At 44.2% G+C, this 23,962-nt stretch overlaps 1 protein-coding gene across 1 annotated transcript in view; it reads right to left on the bottom strand.

The window, feature by feature from the left end:
- Positions 1-23,962, bottom strand: part of LOC111172471 (1-phosphatidylinositol 4,5-bisphosphate phosphodiesterase epsilon-1) — a 235,099-nt gene that overhangs the window by 185,905 nt on the left and 25,232 nt on the right. The window contains 3 exon segments of the mRNA XM_089897359.1: positions 17,880-17,975; positions 17,977-18,157; positions 19,136-19,248. Coding sequence (XP_089753485.1) covers positions 17,880-17,975; positions 17,977-18,157; positions 19,136-19,248 — 390 coding nt within the window.

Here is a 23,962-nt window from a genome sequence, read left to right as displayed (position 1 = left end):
ATAAACATAAGAAAGCCACCTGGAAGGATACACATGGATTATCTCAAGTTTTTGGAGAGAAGGACAATTGTCACTTTTTACTTTAGGTATTTCTAGATTGTTGGAATTTGTAATGAAAAATAAACAGGAGAGCTAGCTAGAGCACAGTGGTTATGTGCATGGGCTGTGAAGCCATATTACCCAAGTTTGAATCCCAGCTCTGCCTTGTCCTAGAAGTGACAGGTAATTTAACCTCTCTGTGACTCAGTTTCCTCATCTGTAAAATGTCATTAATGATAGTACTCATAAGGTTGTTGTGCCAATTAAATGAATTAATATACATAAAGAGGTTAGAAAAGGCCTGGCATATAGTGAACACTCCATAAATTGTTGGCCTAAAAGAATACCTTTTTTTGTCGTTTTTTAAATTACCAGAGGATAGAAGGGGAAAGGTGGGAAAAGATTAGTGCCAGATAATAAAAGGCCTCAAACATTAGGCTAAGGAATGAGAATTAATTTATTCAGTAGGAAATGAGGAGCCATTTATTCATCGAATAAATATTTATTGTGTGGGGCTTCCCTGGTGGCGCAGTGGTTGAGAATCTGCCTGCTAATGCAGGGGACACGGGTTCATGCCCTGGTCTGGGAAGATCCCACATGCCGCAGAGCAGCTGGGCCCGTGAGCCACAACTACTGAGCCTGCGCGTCTGGAGCCTGTGCTCCGCAACAAGAGAGGCCGCGATAGTGAGAGGCCCGCGTACCGCAATGAAGAGTGGCCCCTGCTTGCCACAACTAGAGAAAGCCCTCGCACAGAAATGAAGACCCAACACAGCCAAAAAAATAAATAAATAAACAAATGTGGGGTTTAAAAAAAAAAAAGAATTTAAAATTAATCAATACAATCATAAATAGCATGTAGGTCAAATAATAAAGCATAATTAAAATTAGAAAAATATTTTAAAAATATATATATTGTGTGCCTTTTACGTGCTAGATACTGTTCCAGATGGTTGGGACACATCAGTGAATGAAACAAACAACGATATTTTAGAAAAGGTCCGGTGTAATCAAGATTGGCCTTCTGGGTATGATAGTTACATGTCTTAAAAGTGTTTTGTGTGTGTTTGTGGGGGGAGGTGACCAGGAAGACTAGGGCTGTCAGTGAGAAGGCCAACACATTATTCGGGCAATGAAGGCCTGATGCACGAAAGGGACTCCAGGCCCGAAGCCTGGAAGAGGTATCCAAGGCCTGAGAGAAGATAGGCAATCCCTAGTGTTGGCAAGGTGGTGAGGCTGGCAGTCAGGCAGGGAGCTGTGGTGGGCCAGAGAACCTCTGAACATCAGCTTTTTAGAGTTTATCTCAGCATCGGCCAACTCAGTTGGCCTGCAGTCAGACCACCTGGTTCCAGTCTCATGCTTACCACCACTGACTGACCAGAGGGGCTCTGGAGAACAAAACTTCTCTGGGCCTCAGAATCCTCATATAAAATGAGGGTCACCCTAGATGATCTCCAGGGCCCCTTTCGACTCTAACATTCTATAGCTTTCATATCCCAAAGAGGCAAATGAATGGGACTTCCTTTCCTATTACCAGTGTATTATATACCAGAGTCAAGAGAAACCATTAAAACACAGGATTCAGATGTGCAGGATAATGTGTGAGAAGATTGTTTACATTCATTTCCTTTTTGAGAAAGCATGTATTGAATTTGAAGCCAAATGTATGTGTCAAGGTCTGAAAATGGGTTACTCCAATAATTTCTTTCCATACATGCAGCTGTTCTAAAGCATAAACCACACTCGTTCAGTAAAACCATCATCTGTTCTATAAAGAATATAAGCATTCATCTGGCCCTTATTTTTAGAGTAAGAGGTCAAATGCACAAGGGGTGAGATGTAGTTGAGACCACTGTGCCAGATGCAGACAGGGGCTGGAGGCCAATTATAAATCGTAATATCTGAACTTGTGGGTATTTCAATTAGATGGCTTAGAAGATCAAAAGAAATGAATTACTGAATATCAGAGTGGCCAAACAGAAGCTGCAAAAAAGCCCATGTTTCATTCATTCAGCAGATTGCTCTCACAAAATAAATCACCAGAATAAACAGATTCTGACTCATTTCCCATTGCTTGTTGGAGTTTGGTTCTTTTTTCCTACAGGGTCATGGACTGTGTGAACTTCAGGCTTACTCTCTGTGTGAGAAAAGCCCTGTATGAGGATAATCGACCCTATGTTAGAAAAAACTGTAACTTTCTACTACCCACAAGTAACGGGCACCAAAGCCAGGCTGCCTGAGCCTTGATCCCAGCCCTGCCAACCCCCAGCTAAGTGACTTCAGGCAAGTGACTACTAGGCTCCGTCCTGCCTCAGTTTCCCCCTCACAGGGTTGTGATAAGGATGTGAACAGGGCCTGCTGTACAGTAAGCACTATGTACGCATTTATAAAATAAATCTTAGTTGCTAGAGACAACACAAGGCAGCTGAGAGCAGCTGCACACCGATTCTCTTAAAGGATGCTTCCTCTCCACTCATGCTACTCACTCATAAAAGTACTATGGAAAGCCATGCATTAGACAAGGATCAGCTAGCTGTTCTTCATTTTTACTTCGAAAGGGCTGGGAGGAATTTACATGGAAAAACCTTCTGCCAGGACTGCTGAGATCAAAATGACGCTTCTCTTTAAAAAGGAGATATGAGTTTGTTGGTAGAGATGAAATTAGAATGCCTTGGCATGGTGCCCGCCAGCCTGAGTCTGTAATTTCAACCGTTTGCTTGAGTTATTTGAACCCATTTTATTCTTAGCTGTCCTGCTGCGTGAGTGATTGAGTTGTGTGTGTGTGTGTGTGTGTGTGTGCGCGCGCACATGCATGATGGGGGAAGGACTATAGTCAGATGAGACAAGCTGCTTGGGTGCTTGAGTCTGGGTCATTTCAGCTCCAACACTTAGAGTTGTTACCTACAATAAAGTAACTAATTTCTTGAGCCTCCATTACTGGAACTGAAGAATAGTCTTGAAAACTGGTCTTGGGGGCGCTATTTTCTGCAGCAGGGCCTATTATAAAAAGTGGCTGGGATAATTTGTTTTCCTAAGGATTGCCCGGTGCAGGCCAGCCAGAGGGCTGCTGCCACTCCACGGTCTAAAACATGACCTCAGGGTGTCTGGTGGCATAAGTAATTAAGAGCAAACCTTGGATTCAGGCCCTAGTTGAAGCCCCAACTTTGCTGCTTCTTATCTTGTGACCTTGAAAAAATATCTGAACCTCTCTTAGCCTCAGTTTGCCTATCTATAAAATGGTGATAATAATAATAACAGGATCTATCTTATCAGGTGGTTGTGAAGAATAAATGAGAATACTCAAGAAGCACTCAGCAGGGTGCCTGACAGTCAGCGCTCTTTAAACCAGGGGTCCCCAAGCCCCAGGGACCAGTACTGGTCCGCGGCCTGTTAGGAACCAGACCGCACAGCAGGAGGTGAGCAGCAGGCTAGCGAGCGAAGCTTCATTTGCCGCCCCCCATCGCTCTCATTACCGTCTGAGCCATCACCCCCCCTCACCCCCACCCCCGTCCATGGAAAAACTGTCTTCCACGAAACTAGTCCCTGGTGCCAAAAAGGTTGGGGACTGCTGCTTTAAACAGCTGATTTCACAAGGATATCTGTTCTTGTCCCCGAGTGCCCCAGTGAGATCTTAGGTGTATTCATCTTTGGATTGTGATGGGCACTTTATTAGCTGGTTTATATATTTGCTTTTAAAATCTCAGTGAGAACTCTTTTAAAACGCGCCTGCTTCACTGTTTTTCTTCTTTGTATTTTTTTTTTTAATTTCAAAACAAACTAGCTATTTTAAAGTGTGCCTGAGTCGTTGCCTATTATTCATCAGAAGAGATTCCAGGGCTCTTTGTAGGAAGGATTTCATGTCGGGATGCTTTGGTCAATGAGCTGCCTGTCCTGTTTTTCTTCCCCAGGGCAGCCCCTGCAATGAGTGGGGCTTCCAGTACCTCCCTCTGAGGTGGCAGAATGGGGGCCCTGGGAGCTCAGCCCAGGGTAATGGGGCAAAGGATCAGTCAAGAGAGCCAGTGGAGAAGTCCTGGCCGTGGCCCTTCCCATAACTAGCTGTGTGACCTTGGACAGGTCACTTAAACTCCCCAGATTATATTGTCTTTATCTGTGATATGAGAGGGCTAGAAGTGGACAAAAATTAAAAAAAGGAACACAATTCCCCCAGGAGGATAGACGGTATAAACACTGTGCCCTTCACTAGTTATCAAAGAAATGAAAATTATAGGAATACAAAGAGAGCATTTTTTTTTTTTTTTTTTTTTGGCCGTGCCACACGGCATGCAGGATCTTAGTTCCCGGACCAGGGATCGAACCTGTGCCCCTGTAGTGGAAGCGCAGACTCTTAACCACTGGACTGCCAGGGAAGTTCCAAAGACAACGTTTTTAACACTATTAAAATAAAAATTTTAAAACAACGTTGCTTATTTTTTTGCATTACTGGAACATGGCACATTGGTACAACTGTCTGGGACTGGAAAAAATTCATATTGTGTCTCATGAAAGAGAAGGAGGAAAACTCAAGTGTGAATCCTCATCTCTGCAACTCACTAGTTTTGAGGCTTAATCTCTTTGGGATTCCATTGCCTCACTGGAGGAAAACTGGGTAAAATGGGGATAATAAAGATAATGGCTACTTGCTGGGTCGCTGGGAGGTTTGGAACTAATGTAGATAGCGGACCTAGCTTAATGTTTAATAACAGACGCTGCTACTGCTTTGAGTACAAAGTTGGAGAAATGATGATGAGGACGCCTGGCTCATATTATAAGGCCACTGGAGAGGAGACCTATTCTCCTCTCCTTCCCTGGACTCCTTGTCAGAATCCGACTTCTCCTTGGCAGGCAGAGCAGATAACGGCTCAGCTGCAGCCCCACGCATCCAGCTTCCTCAGGGATTCTGACCCATGGCCTCAGACGTCCCCAGACAACTCCAAGTACGTGCCCCACACAATCACGATCTACCAACACACACACACCACTACGTGTCAGATGCCGGTCCTGCCCGGCTCAGCTGGCACTTAGCTTCGCAAACAGCCTCCGGCCTCTAAGGCCAGACCCCTCTAGCGCCTGCACACAGAGCAGGGAGTGACACCCACCCTCCGCCCCACAACCTCCAAGCAGACACAAGCTGGCACCTCCTAAGAGCTCAAGCTGTCTGACGCATGTCTGCAGCCGCCATCACCCTGCACGTCTTCTGTGCCAGCCCGTGGCCACTGTATTTACCAAGAAACTCACCCCACCTAGGGGAGGCCCTTGGTCCCTTTTCTCAAATGCCCACTTGCTTCTGAGGAGCATTTTTCTCTTCTTCCTCAGATTTCTCCCATGATTCGTTTCTTGTTTTTCGGGAATTCAAGCTCAGCGTTGACTTGAATTGCCACAGAGCCCTTATCTACTCAATATCAAAGATGTCTCTTCTCAAATGTTTCTTTGAATTCTTTCTCAATACCAGGTTCTGTTTCTGTTCCCATTTTGCAACCTAATAAGGACTGAAATCTGTTTTCAGTAGTTGCTTGATTTTTTTTTCTCAGCTTTAAAAATAATTTCAGAGAGCCATGGAACTGAGGCACTGATAGGAACTCATGAATCCTCACTTCATTCATGAAAACACTGAGGGCTCTGGGGCCCAGGTCTATGGGGGTCACACAGTCACTCAGGAGAGAGAAAGCAGACCACAGACTCCTAGGAAAGGCTCCTTCTACCTCCCAGATTGTCCCATGTCACCTCTCCTCGGTAAACCAGGCCTGGTCCTGCGTGGCAGGACTTCTGACAATGACTGCATTTCTCTCTGTGGAGAGACCAGAGGCGCCTGGCAGCTCTGCAGAAACGGCTCCACCCAGGCATCCCAAATCCATCATCGACTCATTCCTCTCTCTTACTTCCAGGCTTTTGTAAATGCTATTTCCTTTTCTTGGTAACTCTGGCCAAGTCACATTCATTCTCTAGGTGCTTTCTCCGGGAAGCCCTCCCTCTGAGCTGGGTATTGTGCACCAGTCTTGAAACAGATCATTACCTGTTTGTATCCACCTTCCCTGGAGGTGTGCATATAGCATGAGGGCAGAGCAGACATGAGTAACTCACACCAAAGTATTAGTGACCTTTAAAATCTCTCCTACCTGCAGAGACCTAGGCACTGAGCCCTTGAAGCAGGGAAGAGTCCCAAGGACAGTCTATTAAGGCCCAAGGATAAGTGACTTTACAATTTTAGACCGAATGGCCCTCCTCTGAATTCTTCCAGAAATTGTGAATAAACTTCTTACTCAAGCAAATAAGGGGAGCAAAGCACCCAGGCCCAAATGGATTAGGTTCAGAAAGGTGAACCGACTTGTTCATGATCACACAGCTGTTAAGCGTCAAGGCTTACGTGTGAGCCAAGTGCAGCTTGACTTGACTTCCCAACACAGTGCTGCCTGTGTGAATCTCTTAGTTTCATGTAATTTTCTTCCTTCCAAATGACTGATAAACTCCTCAGAGCCAAGCAAAGGCACTTCCGTTTCCCCTGCAGATCCCACATGGCCTGGCACAGCATCTCAGTACACAACTGGTAAAGAAAGTATATACTTGCTGCCCTTGCTCAGCCTGGCACCCCATTCGCTCTGCAAAACCAGGAAGCATCAGCCATGATGGTGGCAACTCCTAAGACTGAAGAAATACAAGAAAGAAATTCCAGAGTCACCTAACAATTTTATGCCCATTGCATTTGTAGGAAGTAAACCTCAAGTAGTTATTTGACTCCAAAAAAGACTGAATTTTCAACAGGACCATCACCACAGTTTCTTAAATAAGTAAATGGTGTATAAAAAGAGAGAGATCTGCTAGAGATTAAAAGACTCAAGAGACATGTCAATCAAAAGTACTATCTGGACTTCATCCAATTCCTGATGCCAAATATCAAATATTAAAAGCCATGTTGGGGACAATCTGGGAAATGTGAATGTAGGCTTATTGTTAAATGTTAATTTAGAATTATTATTTATTTGTTGAGGTATGATAATGTTGTAATTATGTTTTTTAAAAGACTATCTGTAAAAAAAATATAATGGAGTATTTATAGATGAAATGATATAAATCTGGGTTTCCTTTAAGTACTCCAGCAGGAGGGGAAAGTACTCCTGGGAGGAGACTGATAAAACAGTCCTGGCAAATGTTGATAAATGTTGAAGCAAAGGGATGGGCACATGGGAGTTCAGTGTACTATTTTCATTTTTTATGTGGGTTTGTTTGAAAAGTTACACGAGAAGTTTTTTATTTTTTAAAAAGAATGATGGATGAATCCCCAGCAGTCTTCTGTCTTGTTCTACAACTGCTTTTCTTCCTGGAGAGTTCAGTTTCCTCAATGATGTGCAAAAGCCATCCTTTTCGTAATGCTCCCAAACATACTCATACAAGTGAGGTTAAGTACCGTTGTGATGACCGCTCACCTGAACCATTCTGCCACCCCTTCCCAATCAGCTTGCTCCAAACTGACCTTGTCACGCCCCACCAAGCAAACTCACTGCCTCTGCTATCACAGCTCTACCATTGCTGTTATCTCTTTCCACTGTTCTAGCTAGAGACCTCAATATCACCTTTGTCTCATTCCTTCCCTTCATCCCTAAACCAGGCAGCCAATGATAATTTGGAACATGACTCAGGCAGACACCCTTCTCCTCCATTCTCACCGCTCCAGCCCTGTCTAAAGCCTCTGCATCTCACTTTTTTTTTTTTTTTTGCGTATGCGGGCCTCTCACTGTTGTGGCCTCTCCCGTTGCGGAGCACAGGCTCCGGACGCGCAGGCTCAGCGGCCATGGCTCACGGGCCCAGCCGCTCCACGGCACGTGGGATCTTCCCGGACCAGGGCTCGAACCCGCGTCCCCTGCATCGGCAGGCGGACTCTCAACCACTGCGCCACCAGGGAAGCCCTGCACCTCACATTTTGATTCTTGTAGCAACCTCCTGGCAGGCCTCCTTCCTCTGACTTTTCTCCTTTCTGTGCAAAAAGTTGGATTTTCTAAAACTCTAGACTGCCAAGATTAATGCTCTTACTTGGAAATGCCGTTTCAAAACCCGTCTGTTATGTCCCTGTCCACTAACATAGCCCTCTCAGGAGTTCTTGTGGTCGAGCTCCATCTTACTGCCTTGAGCAGCTCACTGTATGCCTTCTCCAGCTCTTTTAGAATAAATCTGGTTACAGGAAGCCTGGAAGCTCCAACAGGCAGGGGCTTGTCTGCCCACCACTTGTCACGTGCTTGGCACACAGTTGTGGGTGCTCAGTAAATACTGGTTGAATGAATGAATAGATTCATTAATGAACAAACACTGTGAATAAAATCATTGATTTCAATTTTCCCTCCATGTATGAAGTACTCTCTTCGGCATAGGTCCTCATCTTGTCGATATAGTATTCCCCAAACCCATGATAACTGAATCTTCGAGAACCTTTGTTGGGAGGCCTTATTTGAAAATCCAAATAAAAGGTGTTCTAGGGTTTCCCTTTTCTCACATACACAGTGTAAACAGACCTTAACTGACAAGTCAAGCAGTCTTCGCTTTACCTCTGCCTACACGTGAATGCGATCTGGCCACCAATGTTTCTGATGTTCAGTTTCATCATCTCTCAAACGAGGAGGCAGTTGGGTAATCAGCGGGATCCTGTCAGGTATAATCTTCTGGCTGCTTTCTTTTATAGAAGCCACAATGCTTTGTGCCTAACATGATGTGTTAGATGAGTGTTTAGAGAGAGTCCCTCTTCACTATATGTTCCAGCTGTTTGTCTGACAGGGAAACCAGACTTGCTGATATGAAGTTCCTGTCTGGAGCTCACCTCCTGATGGAGTTTCTTTCATTCCCTTGTTCAGTACACAGGTATTAAGTTCCACTATGAGCCAATTCAATGGTAATTTGTCCCTCCTAGTGCTGACAGAGTACCTCTTGACAGGGGTAGCTTATGCAACTTTTCAGTCGCCTTTACAGCCATTATGTTATTCCAAACCCAGGGCAACCAGTGGTAGGGGTTATGGTTGGCTCATCATTTTGTTGGATAAGCAGCACACTCAAGATCACACAGCTAGTGAAAAGCAGAGGTACCCAGAATCTAGGTCTGCTAAATCCTGGCCCTGGCCTCTTTAGCATCATTCCATGCTGCCCATGGGAGCAGTAACCGGGACAGCTGGGAGGGTGAAGAGAACCGGGATTCCTGCTTGGAAAGCTATCTCAGCAATCTGTGAATGAAACAATGAAGTGATGGCCCCAATAAGGATAAATCTGGATCACAAGAAGCCCCCAAGAACAGCTGGAGATGACAGCCTCACTTTTAGTCCTGGAGGTAACTCAAGTTCCAGATCTGCCTTGCAGCCTGAGAAGACCCTGACCAGTCTGTCTTAATGGTATGGGAGCTGGGCCACAGCAAGGCCCATGGCCTGGGTAGTTTCTCCAGAATATGGAAATAGAAGAAACGTGGGCTCTGAGTCTAACAGGTGGGCTGAAATCCCACCTGTACCCCTTAGTAGCTGTGTGGAATCAGTCCTGTTGCTCCTCTGTAAAATGAGGATGATACCACCCACTAAGCAGGGTTTTCTGAGAGCATCAGAGGAAATATCCTACATGAAAGCAGCTAGTATGGTGCCAGACCTGATTGCCTCCCTTTCCCCTCACTTCTAGTACCTGTCGCTCCTCTCCTAGGCAGCCCTGTGGTGGTGGCACATAGCAAGTGCTCAGTGTCAATTACTGCTGTTAAGGAATGGAAGAGCCCACGAGGTACAGCAGTGATAAAGGAGCCCACAGGAGAAGCGGGCTGCAGAGGGGCTGGGGCCAAAGCAAAGACACAGACTGCATCTTCCTCGAAGATATGTGAACACTCGGGGAGATGCAGCAGGTGGCTCATAGCCCTTTCCCGGCAGAAATCAAAACCATTCTCTCTAGAAAAGAATCAGTTACAGAGAGGGTAGAATGAAGACAGGGGCATTTGAAAGGTGATTAAAACATATTTTTTGTTAAACAGTTGCTGGAACAGTCTATAGTTATTAGCAATTGGAAACAACTCCTGAGGTAGCCATGTGAGAAAAAAAAAGTTTTCTGCTGACAACTTTTGAATCTTCCTCTAATTTGATTAGATTTAGCTAATCAAAAATAGACATTAGAGGGCTTCCCTGGTGGCGCAGTAGTTGAGAGTCCGCCTGCCGATGCAGGGGACACGGGCTCGTGCCCCGGTCCGGGAAGATCTCACATGCTGTGGAGCGGCTGGGCCCGTGAGCCATGGCCGCTGAGCCTGCGCGTCCGGAGCCTGTGCTCCGCAACGGGAGAGGCCACAACAGTGAGAGGCCCGCGTACCACAAAAAAAAAAAAAAAATAGACATTAGAGCTGAAAGGGGCAATTAGAATTCTATGGAAAATTCACCAGGAAGGGGACTGGATACCCATTTCTTCCCTTGCACCTGAGACCACTAGGCTAGGCATCTCTAAACCAATATGGTTCCTTACTCGGGGGCAGTTGCTTGCGTGTAAGCGCAGCATCCAAAAGGGATTAACCTGCTGGTGGACCCTGGGTGTGAAATGCTGCCTCTTGGGCATTGATAAAGTTGTGCACTAAAAGGAGTGTCTACCACCCATGAGTAACCACCCTGCTGGCCTCCCTCTTGTCTCTAGACCTGGCTATTCCCTCGGCCTGGAGCACTTCCCTTCCTGACCCTCCTTCTCCAAACCTTCACCTGAGGTCTACTCACCCTGCAAAGTCTCCTCTTGATATGACTTCTTCCAGGAAGCCTCCCCTCCCTGCCAAGTCTGGGTTAAGGGGACCTACCAAGAGCTCCCATAATCACCTGTTCTTTCTCCATTCAGACACTTATACGCTACTGCAGGGATTCTCAGCAGGGATGATTCTGCTTCCAGGGGACATTTGGCGATATCTGCAAACATTTTTGGTTGTCAAGACTGTGTATGAGAGAGGATGCTACTGTCATCTAATGCTGCTAAGTAACCTGCAATGTATAGGACCATCCTCACAACAAAGAACTGTCCAGCCCCAAATGTCACTAGCGCTGAGGGTGAGAGATCCTGCTCTAGTGTGATTGTTTACCCGTTTACCTTTCTCACAATGGTGGTCTCATTCGTATCTCAGTAAGATGCCTGGCACATTGTACTCAAAAAAGACCTATTAAATGACTGACTGACTCTCACCCCAGCTCCCATCTCTTGTTTACTCCTGCTTGCTTAAACGCTGACAAACTCCCTGTACTGGACTGTCTCACCTGGCACAAATTCTGACTGTGTTTTGACTCTGGCCAGCCCCCCAACCGGGCCCATTCTACTCCTGCCCTATGCACTACAGAACTAGGGCTACCTGCAGCAAAGCAGAGAACAGGGCATCTGGACTAGCCATTGAGCAGGGCTAGACAAAGTCAAGACCATGAGAAAGGGAAGAAGGCCTGAGCCAGCTGGGAGCAGGGCCAGAGCACCAGGCAAGTCGGGCAGCTGGACTGTGCAGTTAGGGGCTCAAAAGCTGATTAGTTTCCAAATCCTCCACATGCCTTTAATTAATGGACAGTAAGCGTCCGTTTCGGAGGCTGCAGGAATCTTCTTCCCCTTAAGTGAAGCAGAACCGTATGATGAATACTTTCTCAAAACCCTGAATCACTGCCCGTTTGTTTCTTTGTGCTTTTGCTACTGAGCTCACATGAATAATTATAAGCTTATTTTTCATGATCGTAAGGGGCTGGGTAATTCTCAGCAATTTTAAGAATGAAATGTTCACAAAGACTTTCAAGACCGTGACACAACAAGGTTTGGGAATTCAAAATCACTGCTGTCTTTATTTTCTTATTTGATTTATTATATTTCATATTTTACATATATCTATTATAATTTATGTTCAAATGAAGTAGTAAAGAGAGATGAAGCCAGGCAACTTTTCCAGACAACAAAGGTTTAGGAGATTGCTGGGTTTTTGAAGCTAAAGCCCCATGATTTCACCTTTGAATTCCTTTAGAACTCTTGGATGAATGCCGAGCTGTCCCCATGATTTATCCACATCCAGTTTGTCAACTAGGTCTAGAACATTCTGTGCATCTACCACTACTTGATCTAGTACCTCTGCTTCTAAAGATGATTTAAGAGTGTTATTCGGTTTGATATATTTTTCTGAAAAGATCAAGGCAAATAATTTATTATGCCTGCTGGCTCCTTTTTATACATCCGAAGGAGTGTTCCGGTAATCTACAAAGGTTCTACCGGGTCTTTGGCTGGCTCCTTCATTCAATTACTTTAAAAGGCCTTCTTATTTTTGCTTTAATGTCTGTTTCTTACAGGATGCTCCTTCAATTATATGTGGATCTTTTTCCTGGGCTTCCCAGGTAGATTTCCCTGTTCTCCTCTGAATTAACTTTCTATTTTTCCTGAAGACATCCGTTTCTTGGGAACGTGTCTCTGCCTTGAGCAATCCTCTCTGAGCTGCATCTGTAAACAGAGATTATTATCCCAACCTCCAGGGCTATGAGAGTCAAATGAAGTAAGGCACATAGAGGGTTTTGCCTGACGCCTGGCACACAGTAAATGTCTAGCAAACAGTTATTTATTCTTATCATCCTATAGCCAAAGAAGACGGCGTAGGAAAAGGAAGCTAGTTCTTCTCAACCCAACCCACCAAATGGTTTTTTTTAATCTTGTCCTACTTTGTGCTTCCCCAAAGGTGCTGGTAATGTTTTTTAAAAAATCACTTGGCAAGAGTTTTGAGGTTTATGACAATTGTTTCATAATTACTATTCACGTCTTTCTCAATTCTCCTGTTATGTATACATCATCTTGATTTTCCAAACTTGCACCAGACCATTAATCTTAAACTTATTAGGACCATTAAATCACAGTGTTCACACACAATACTTCCTGCACCCTCTATGGTGTTTCTCTTCCTTTCCTTCTATAAAATCATTAGTACAGGAAATGATCATTTGTCCTAGTTCATCCCAGGGAGGTATTTTGCCAATCTACAAGTGAGTAAATACCCTCATTATTACTAATTGGCCTGATTTTTTTTAGCTCAGCCAGTCCTATTCCAGTCTCCAACTCAATCTCATTATCCTTGTCAGGTGGCCTATAACCCCTTTCTACTGCCATATTTTCATTAACTGTTGGCTATTTCCACCCACTAGGCATTTCCTGATGGCATTTTTATGCTGAGGCTCCTTGGATTTCTCCACCACTCTGACAATCTGTTTCATGACCCTGGTCTCTTACCCTTCTTTGCCAAATGTCTCAGGAGAGCCTTTGGTTTCTGAGAAACTCAACAGCTTTCTGTCCTGCTCTTACTAGGACCCTAAAATTCCACCTGTGTCATGGATGCTCTGTACTACAGCTATCTCTCTATCGTCTATCTATCTATCTATCTATCTATCTATCTATGACTATGGCTCAGCAATGATCACAAAAGGTTCTGATCTTCAGCGTCTTTCTCAGCTTCCCAAATTAGCCTTCAGAACCTTCCTATTGTATGCTCCCAAGTTGTGGTATTGGGACCAAAAAGGAGAGTTGGGCATGCATGGGACAGCTTCTGTCCTATTGATTTCCTATCTCTCTTCCATCGTTTTTCACCAGAAGGTCTTCACCCGATTAGTGCCAGTGGATAATGACTCCCTTTGCCAACTGTTGCAAAGTGGTTCTGGAATGCCCCGAGGCTTCCCCGTGTCCTGCACCTGCCTAAGCCTGCAGTGGTTGCCACAGTTCGTTCCTCATGGGTATGATGGGCTGACCCTGTTGGATTCCTATGGACCCCAATGGAGAAATCACTGAACAGACACAGCTTCTGGCAAAACCCCTTTCCACTCCCCCCACCCTGCCACACACATACACCTGAAGCTTCTCCGTATATCTTCATGTTGCAGGTGAGAATGTGGAAATTATTAGTATTAGATGTCTAAGCAGTTTGAAGTCAATTGGCACCTGGTGGCAAAGCAAGTCAGGGTGTGAAATGAACATTAAATAAAACACAGTAGGTGTTTTACCTTTTTGTTCTTCTTGCAGCAATAGCTCCTTTGGGAAGTAGCAGAAGTGGGTGCCAGAGACAAGTGCTTATATTTTATTATCCAACCATGTCGCACTGTCACCGTGGGGACTGGGGCCCACATGTATGGGAAAGCTCCTTGTGAATGGAACAGTGATGGACTATCAGAGTTGTATCACCTGCTCCTAAACAGCAAACTCCTTGAGGGCAAGAACTATGTTTCACACCCTCCTGGGTGTCCCTTACAGTCCTAATATTATGACTTGCACTGAGTAACTGTTTTTTTGTTTTTTTTGCGGTACGCGGGTCTCTCAGTGTTGTGGCCTCTCCCTTTGCGGAGCACAGGCTCCGGACGCGCAGGCTCAGCAGCCATGGCTCACAGGCCCAGCCGCTCTGCGGCATGTGGGATCTTCCCAGACCGGGGCATGAACCCGTGTCCCCTGCATCAGCAGGCGGACTCTCAACCACTGCGCCACCAGGGAAGCCCTGAGTAACTGTTTAATTCAACAGAACATGAACTGGAAGGGATACATTCATACACTCAGTCATCACTAAGAGCCTACCATGTGGGTCATACATCATAGTCCTCCCATTCTCCCCTTCTCCATCCCCATCCTGGGTTATTCACCTCCTTTCCCAAGAATCTCTACTATACCCAAAGCCTCATAAAGGCAAGGACCACGTCTGTCCAGCTCACTGCTGGATCTCAGGGCACAGCAGTGTGGGGCACATACGGCCACGTGGAATGAGCCAATACATCAATGAGAACAAATCTGTTTACAACTCGGGCTGGTGTCATGGGAAACACTCTGCCCAATACCAAAGCGTGACCTGGGTTCTTTTGTGTCAAGTAGATCTACGTGTGTCACTTGCCATAGGACAGAGCAGATGTGGTGACACTCATGGGTAAACTGAGATGAGCGGGGGCAGAGACAGGTCATTTTTCCAGCATGTGTGTGTGTGTATATATCTACATATATGTAAGTACAATAAATGTTTTAAAAATCACAACCTATAAAAAGATACTTTTGGTGGAGGCTGTGCTCACCTTAGTCGATGGCACTGTTTCAGATCATACAATAATTGAGGCTGGAACTTACAGCTGCCCACCTGTAAAGCAATGCCCTCCACTCTGTGTGTACATCACACACCACAGTTATTCACACAGAATGCTTGTCCCCATCACTACCCTTCTCTCCAATCCCAATTCTGATTACAGGTATGTGATTTTATTTTATGGTTCTCTGCCAGTGGGTTACTGTGGCTATTCATTTCAGCTGCAGCCATTCTGAATACTAGAGAAGAGAAAGTGAAAAATGAAAGCAGAAGAAGGAGACCTTCACTTTAAGCCAGCACAGTTCAAAGTGTGGTCCCGGCAGGTGGCATCAGCACCTGGGAAACTGCTAGAAATGCAGATTTGGGGGTCCAACCCTAGTCTTCTAGAACCAGCATCTTCGGGGTGGAGCCCAGGAAGGAAGCTGTGTTTTATCCAGCTCTGCAGGTGTTGCTTATGCTTGCTCATGTTTGAAAAGTGTGGCTCGAAAGCACTGTTTGCTGTTTTACAGAATTCTCTCTGACATTGCCTAGGGGAGAACTGGGGGTCAGGAGTCCACAGAGGAGGCTTTTCGTTATTTACACCTTTTTATACCATTTGAATTTTTTTCAGCCACACGCACGTCTTACTATTTCAATAGAGTTAAAAACAACAAATAAATGGAATCTTTATCAAGAGCACACCAAGAGGGAAAGGATAATTCTTGGCAACCTTCTAGGACGTTCCTCGTAATTATTCTCCAAATGTTTACCTGGACAATTTCCCCTCTCTCCTAAATGACAGGTAAGGAGGAAAAAAGTAGAATGAGGATAAGGTAATATATGACAAAATCCTATGTTGTTTTCTTAACAAAAATATAACAAATATATTTTGTTTAATATTTCTAAAAATATTAGAGGACTAAGGATATCCCTTAATAAGATCTATGACCATGAAAATGTCAAGTCAGGACGACATCAAGGTTCCCCATTTCCACACTATACAGCATGATTTTTTTAAAACCTCAATTATGGAAAGTATTTATAACAATAGCTTGTCTACATTACCTAATAATCGGAAAAGCATGAACATCTAGATTATCTAATAATCGGAAAAGCATGAACATAACACAATTAAGAGTTTGCATGTTTAATCCTTGGCATGATTCTCCTTTCCTAAAGATTACAGCTGCTCTCACACCTTCTCAAATTGAGTTGTAAGCCTGCCTTATTATTAGCCTTCCCACTACAAGAAAACACAAAATGCTAGAGATTCTACCGCCAGCCTGTCTCCCAAAGGAAGAAACAGAGACCATGTGAACTAAAAGGGCTCACCAAACAAAAACAGTAGGAACAACTGGGTGCAGAGACCTCCTCTCACCCGACCGAAGCTGTAGGGTCGGAGTCCCCTACATTGAATAAAAACATTTGATTTTCAATAAATAATAGAGACCAAGAGTTCCTATACTCAGCATTTTGTAATAACTTACATGGGAAAAGAATCTGAAAAAGAATACATATAACTGAATCACTTTGCTGTACACTTGAAACTAACACAACATTGTAAATCAACTATACTTCAATTAAAAGTAAATTAAAAAAAAAAAAGAATTCCTGCGTCTATCCTTCTGCCACAACAGCCCCAGGCATTCACTCCTACAAAGACACACACACTCTCACAGTAAACAGGTGTGTCAAATGCCTCCCATCCTCACTTTGACAACTCCACACTACTTTGGAAAGGAAAAATGAGCTTGTGTCAGGAAACTGACACTATTTCTCATGTTATTTTCCCCCATCTACTAGGGGTGTAGAAGGAATAAACACTTAATTGAAAAATTTAATCCTAATACTCATAAAACATCATATGCTCTTGAAAAGGGTTATAGAAATTTGAAGATAGAGTGTGAGCCATTTCAAGAGTAGTCTTCATAGCTTGAATTCCTTAAACACAGTACTTTGCAATGAAGTTAGCCAAATACAGAGAAACAAAACAGTTTTCAAGTTTTATCCTGGGTTATTTTTAACCCCAGAATTTTTTTTTTAAGGAAAATGAACAATTTGGAATTGAGTTGGTGGTGAGCAGGAAACTACTCTTCCAAATATCTCTCGAGCTAATCTTATCAAAGGTCTAACATGTTTTTAATGTCTGTGAATAAATATTGATAGCTTAACCACATGGATAAGCTGTATCACCTCTCCCACAAACTATGGACATTGTACACGGAAAATTTTTTTAATAAGGTATATTTGAAGCATGAAAAAACATGTAGCTCATTTCAACCAGGGATGCTATCAAATATGATTGCACTGAACTCTTATTTCCTCTTAAAAATTAGTTATAACTAAGGATATTCCCTTACCAGGATTGTATTCACAAAAGCCAAAAGGTAAAGAAGAAAAAAAAAAATCAAATCTGCAAAAAGATCAACTTATTCAAAAGCTAGTATTCTGAAGAATATAACGAATTAGAAGAAGTTTTCATTAAACTAGATGTTGATACATACATAACACACCACAGGCCATTATAAAAGGAAGGAAAACAAACATCTAATAAACCCTCAGGATTCCTTTCAAAACCTTGTAGATTAAAATGCACAGAAATAATCTTAAAGCTGTGTCTTCAAAGGAAGAGAAATTTGCATCTCTATAGTTAAATATTTTGGGTTAAAACATTTTAGAAACTTCCTTAATTAGGGAAGAAACTTCCCTGATCCTCTGTGTGAAATGTCTCAGAGGAATTGTGTTTTGGCTAACACTGCACAGCGGTGTGAGAAAAGGAACAGTCCCCAGATTTCATGCATTAAGAACATCAGGGGACTTCCTGGACAATGGGAACCCTTACCTGGTCTTCTTTAAGCCTTCAGCATCCACATCCATCCTTTAATAAGGTAAAATTGGGTATTGCAGAGAGAGGGAAGAACCAACCGACCCTCAAGGCAGGCTGAGAGCGTGCAAAGCCCCAGCTGACAGCCTGCTTCCCTCTCCTGAGGCTCCCTGCCTAAGAGGCTGCACAGAAACCAAGCCCGGTGCCAAATCTTAATCCCTTTGCAGAATCTCACATGGAGCTGCCTCACCTCTTCCATTCCTGCAAAGCCTCTTCCTGCTGCACTTCCTTCTGAAACGATTAATCATTGCAACGACCCACCGAGTGAAGGCCAATCTCAGACCGTACTAAAAATCCTGTAACATGCGGGGTGATGAGTGTTTACATTAGCCGAAATGAAATGATGTAATATCCAGAATCAAGGGAGGGCCCCCATCCAGAGTCAGGGCATTGTAAGACCCGCTGTGAAATACAATTTTTCTACATGGGGGAAAAAAATTCACCCTTGGGTTTTAATGAAACTGGTCTCCGTAAGTTTAGGGTTATTTGGATTGTTCTGGTCTCACCGAGTATCATGTTTTCCAAATAAAAATTCAGAACTTCTCAATTACTCATAGTTTTAGTTGAGATTTAAAAAAAAAAAAGGTAACAAACAGAACCCAGTGTGTTCATGTGCAAAGAACCTGGTATCAAGGTGGTAGTGGTGGACGGCACCGATCCAGGGATGTGGAAGCCTGCTATGCTGCAGGAGACCAGAGCCTCCCACAGCCGCAAATGCCTTCAAAGGAAACATCTCCAAAGAAAAGCAGTGTTTCTTTAAGCCAGAAGTCCATTTTTCTTCCCATAACTTTTGATGAACAAGAAAGCCCAGGGGTTCCCAACACCATTCCTGATGGGCAACTGCTATTGATTACTCTAGGATCTTACAGTCCCTGATCGGAGTGAGACGGAAGGGTCTGAGAGGCACACTGCTGCTGGATGAAAAGGGGAAGAGGGGAGGGGAAAGGGTTTGTCAATAGAACCTGCTTGGGAGACTGGGTAAGGTTTTCCAACCGATCAGAGATTGGCTTGAGACTGGTGGGGAGGCCAGAGGTAGACTATTTGTTTTTGGATGTGTTAACCGCTCATAATGTGAGATTTTAAAAGTAATTACCACGTGCTAGGGACTGTGCTAAGCACTTTGTATGCAAACCTCATTTAACCCTGACAACAGCCCTATGCAGCAGATACTATTACTGTCCCCATTCTGCAGGTGAAGAAACCAAAGCTCACACCTGCTACCTAAGTAGTGGCACCAGGTCTGTCTGGTGTGCTCCTTGACCACCAGTCCATTGCTCCTGTCAGCTTCACCAGACACAAGCACACCATCGCAAGCGTGCTCTGTGCTCTGCAAAGTGACAAAGCGTTACTACACAAAAGTGTGGGAAGCATGTGTTTGCAGCTCCCAAATGCATAAAACAAATCCTTTGGTGTTGCTGCCCAGGAACGCCAGGCCCCAGAGCCCCTAGCCCGCTTGCCAGGCCCTTGCAAGGAAGGCGGAAAACCTCCAAATGTAGGGTCAAGGATCAAATGTTACAGAAAAGGAGCTCTGGTCTGGCCCATTTCCGTTTCTGCCATGAACTAGTATGACCTTAGTCAACCACTTCCCCTTCCTAGATCTCTGAAAACGTAGAAGGTTGGACTTAGTTGGGTTCTAGGGTTCCTTTCAGCATGAAATCTCTGTGACATATGATGTTAAATGATGTGAGTGCTGGGTGAGATGTTACTTTAAAAAACCCTGAATTTATGCATCCAAATGAGAAGTCACTCCAATACAACAACAGCAACCACGATAACAATAGTAAAATAAAATAATCGCTCTCATTTACTGAGTTACCGTACTATGCAATAGGCACTATGCTTAGGGCATTACATGAATATTCTCACTTGTTCTGATAAAAGCCCCTGTAAGACAGTGTCATTATCTCCATCCTACAGCTGTGGAAATGGAGGCTCAGAGGGAATGAACGATTTGTGTAGGGCACGCCACACAGCTGGTAAAGGGGACAAGTAGGGATTGGAGTCAGGCCTGATAGATTGCAGAGCCCACATATTCCACCTACACTACACTGCCCATGTTCCAACACGCTTGTCTCTCACAGCAATTCTGGAACGCTTCTTTGGCAACTTCCTTCAGAACCTGTACATTGCATTTTAGTAAATATTCATTTTTGAACACCTAATCCATGCTGGACACTGCAGAGGTTATAGACATGTGGTCCTGCCCTCCAAAGTCTCCCAACCTGGTGGGGAAAATGGAGGCAGAAGGAGGTTATCTCACCGCAAGGGAGACTGGGCTGTGTTATAACAGAGGAACAGGATAATGGGAGTTTTGGGCAAGTGAGATATTATTTCAGAATTATCCAAATTACCGCTAATATGCTCAGTGGTGGTAAATCTCCATCCTTAGAGGGTGGATGCAATTTTGGCTCACAGGCAAGTCAATCAGAGCCAAGTCTAGGGAATAAACTGGGTCATCAAGCTGGGCAATACCATTTTTGGTCACAAGCTAGGTGTGGCTATAAAATAGTGAGATGGATTTTCCTGTGTGGCCCAGACTAGCTCTGAAGGCAATTCCTAAAAGGCAGTTCCAAAAATGTTTCGAGCAATGATACCATCTCCAGATTAAAGGCAGAGCCACCCAAAGCGATTCCAAAAGACAAGGCTTCCCAAGCATACCACGTGACCACAACAGAGGCAACAGCCTGCAGAATCACTTGCTGTGTGCTCCCTATCAGCAGGCCCAGAGGAGCTTGCTTGCTGCTGTGTCTCCATCATGTGGCATAGTGCCTGGCACAGGGGGAGGCTCAACAAATGTGTGTTGACTGACTAAATGAGAGAGACTTTTGAATGTATAAATTCTGGAGTATTTGTTTCTAAAAGCTGTTTTATTATTTGGTCACACTTAGACATCCGCATGTTGACTGTGGACACATTCCCAACTGAGCTCAATGGCCAAACTAAGACTGTACCTACCCAGTCTGTCTACCAGGCCAGGCCCTGGGTGGTGAGATTGGCTATGACTGGCCAAGACAATTTCCCATCCTGTCCCTACCCATGGCCATTCCAGCATTCAGTGTGAAGAGGAGTGAGAACCAGGTACTAAAGAAGCCACCATGCGGGATCTGCTTAGGGCTTGTAGCCAAATGGGCTGACTTCGTGCCAGCTCTGGAAGACAAGCAATGCTGGGAAATGCTTCCACTGCCCCTTTAGGGGAGGCAGGGGACCTGTGTATCCGCAGCCACGCTGGCCTTCTACCAGGTCTAAGTCTGGGGGAAAGTGGGAGTCCAAGGAACCATCCCCCAACCACAGCCTGACTCCATACACATTCCAAAAAATGGGTTGACATCTCTGAGACTCCACGGGGTTCCCCAAATAAACAGGACCAACTGGAGTTTGGAATAGATCTCAGGGTAGTCAAAAATGAGAGAGGCTTCTCCAGTCTTCAATTTTCCCTTTCTGTTGTTTGTTTGTGGTTGGCTTACTAACTATCCATATAAACAAGCCAAGGCCTCTTGGCTACTAGGACTCCCAGGACCAAAGGAATTCTTTGGGTCTAATGTGACCCCTTGGCCTGACTGTCCATCACTAGTGAAGAAAGGGGGTGGTGAGAACTTGCCTGGATACTTTATCTTTCAGTGCCTCACTTTCCTCATCTTTAAATAAAGAAAATAATAGTAGCCCCAAACATAAGGTGGTTGAATGAGAAAATACATATAAAGGACTTAGAACAGTGCCAGGTCCAGGGTGGGTCCTATTACATATCAGTTGTTATTGTTGTTTCCGATTTGCTGCGAGTGGGGAAGAAGCCAGATAATGGACACGCTGGTCATGAGGAAAAGTATTCATGTATTTCTGCATCTATTTACTGTGTCATCCTGCACCAATGTTTTATGCCCTGTTTAATGCCACAAAAGGATTTCGTGTGGTTTTTATATTAAAGTACATAAAATCAAACAACATCCAGTTCTAAGAAGGATTCAGAGGCCTGCGCTGTCTGAGGGAAGCCACTATTGCTAATCACTGCATTTTGGTCTGAGCTTCTTGGCAAATGGAGTAATAAGAGAAACACACTGAGGGTGTATCACAGATGTCATCCAATCAGAAAAAAATGTAAGGGTTTAAGCCGAGAGACAAACCTTCTCCTGGCTCCAAATTTCCAGAGGAATTTATAAGCTGAGATATAGGGCCCTGGGTAACATAAAGGACAATGCCTTCCCTGGGACTTGTGTGAAAGATACAGAGACATCTTTCCAAAGGCCCACACTTACAAGGGCCCCACAATAAAAGCCGAGGGCTCACATTAAATTGTAGCTCCAAGGAGGCGTTTATGGCTTCACAGAACGTCAATGCTGGAAGGGCCTGTAGTCCAGCCCCCCTGGTTTTATAGCAGTAGAAAGAGTGGCTGGGGAACTCCAGGGACAGCTGGCTGAGGACCCAGATTCAAGCTCCCAGTCCAAGGCTCTTCCCAACCCCAGATTCTCGCCCTCCCCCTCATTTCTTCCACCAACGAAAAGAAGCCTCCTTCGGTCCCTTTCCCTGTGGGAAATGGTGAAGCTGCAGCAGCCTCCTTCACACTGTGGGAATCCCTTTTCTTTACGTTTGGTTAAAAATAAATTTGAAAATGTTTAAATTTTCAAACTCCAGGCTGGCGAGTTTCCAGGTGGCCTTAGGAATCTGCAGTACAAAGCCGCTCTTAGCTCTAAACTGTTGGCTGTGTCTGCTGGCTGTCGAGATGCACTCCTTACCCTGAAGTCGTTTTAAAAGGTTGTGTGTTTTAGCAGCTACCATTCTTAAAAGCTTTCTAAGTGCCCCACGTTGTGCTAAGTGCCCTAAGTGACAGCCTACCGCAACACTATGTGGAAGGTTCCATTATTAAAACAGAATTTTAACTGATTTGGTTGACTAGAGCCCAAGGTCTTATCTACAAACTCTGTTACTTTTATAGAACGAGAATCCTTGTGAGGCAGGAACAAAGTCTGGTAATCACGCTTGTGTCCAGGCCTCTGCTTGAGCAATGAAATTCCTGAGGCCAATGCTTGGCAAATGTCATACAAACTGTAGTTGGTAACCTGAAATTCTAGGAGACGCTCTGGAAAGACAGTCTTAAAATCGGGACAATTCTTTAATTGTGGCGTCCTAAGGACAACATCAAAACATCAAAACCCCCCAGAGTACATTCACACTCCACACCTGAAACGGACATTCACTTCTAGCTGATCACAGGAAACTGGTGTTTGACATCATTGGGCAAGAAATAAGTGGGGCAACATGGCAGGGTGGCAGGAGGCACAGGCGGAACAGTTCCCTGGCTTTGGTGTGATTTCTGGGACTGTCATGTGCTTGTGTGTGACCTGGGCAAGTGGCTTAACCTCTCTAGCCCCCGTTTCCTCTTCTATAAAAGGAGACAATAACAGCAGTACTTCCTTTATAGAGTCATGGGCATTACATGAGATAATGTCAGTAAAGTTGTTCAGAAAAGTGGCAGGTACACATTATGGGCTCAGTGAAAATTAGCTAATGACAGCAGATACATGTTTTAAGACAGATATTAAAATACAGATTAATGGTTGAAATCAGTAACATAAATGTTCTCAATATAAATTAGACAGTGCTAAATGTTTGAGGCAGTTTCCCACTTTCTACGTACATCCTGATTTTTTTTACCTAATACATACTCTTCCAATTTACAAAGCAATTATGGTACCATATACGTATTATAAATTTATCTAAGTTCTTAGCAGCGCCTTTTATTGGCAACATGTAATATTTACTTTCAGATTCTTGACCAAGAAGTAAACTCCAACTCCCTGCTGTTCCTTCTTACTAGGAACTTGGATGCAAAAAGTAATAATCACAAAGAATTGCCAAAAAATATGTTCGGCCCATCTATTACTCATAAAATTTTAAACTGTAGTCTTTGATCAAATCAAATCATCAGAAAGTCACATACCTAGAATATCAATATTTTTACTTTGCATACAATTGCTTTTTATAAATTTGCTCCAATGTCTTGCCATTGGCTTTTCAATGATGTTCTGTAGTTTTCAGTGTCTAAGCCT

This window comes from Delphinapterus leucas, chromosome 16 (assembly GCF_059928025.1).
Source record: "Delphinapterus leucas isolate spDelLeu-1000000601 "Yukka" chromosome 16, BTC_Dleu_Yukka2, whole genome shotgun sequence".
NCBI classification, from domain to species: Eukaryota; Metazoa; Chordata; class Mammalia; order Artiodactyla; family Monodontidae; genus Delphinapterus; species Delphinapterus leucas.
Note: the sequence above shows the minus strand (reverse complement) of the source record. Positions and strands in the feature narration are given on the sequence as shown.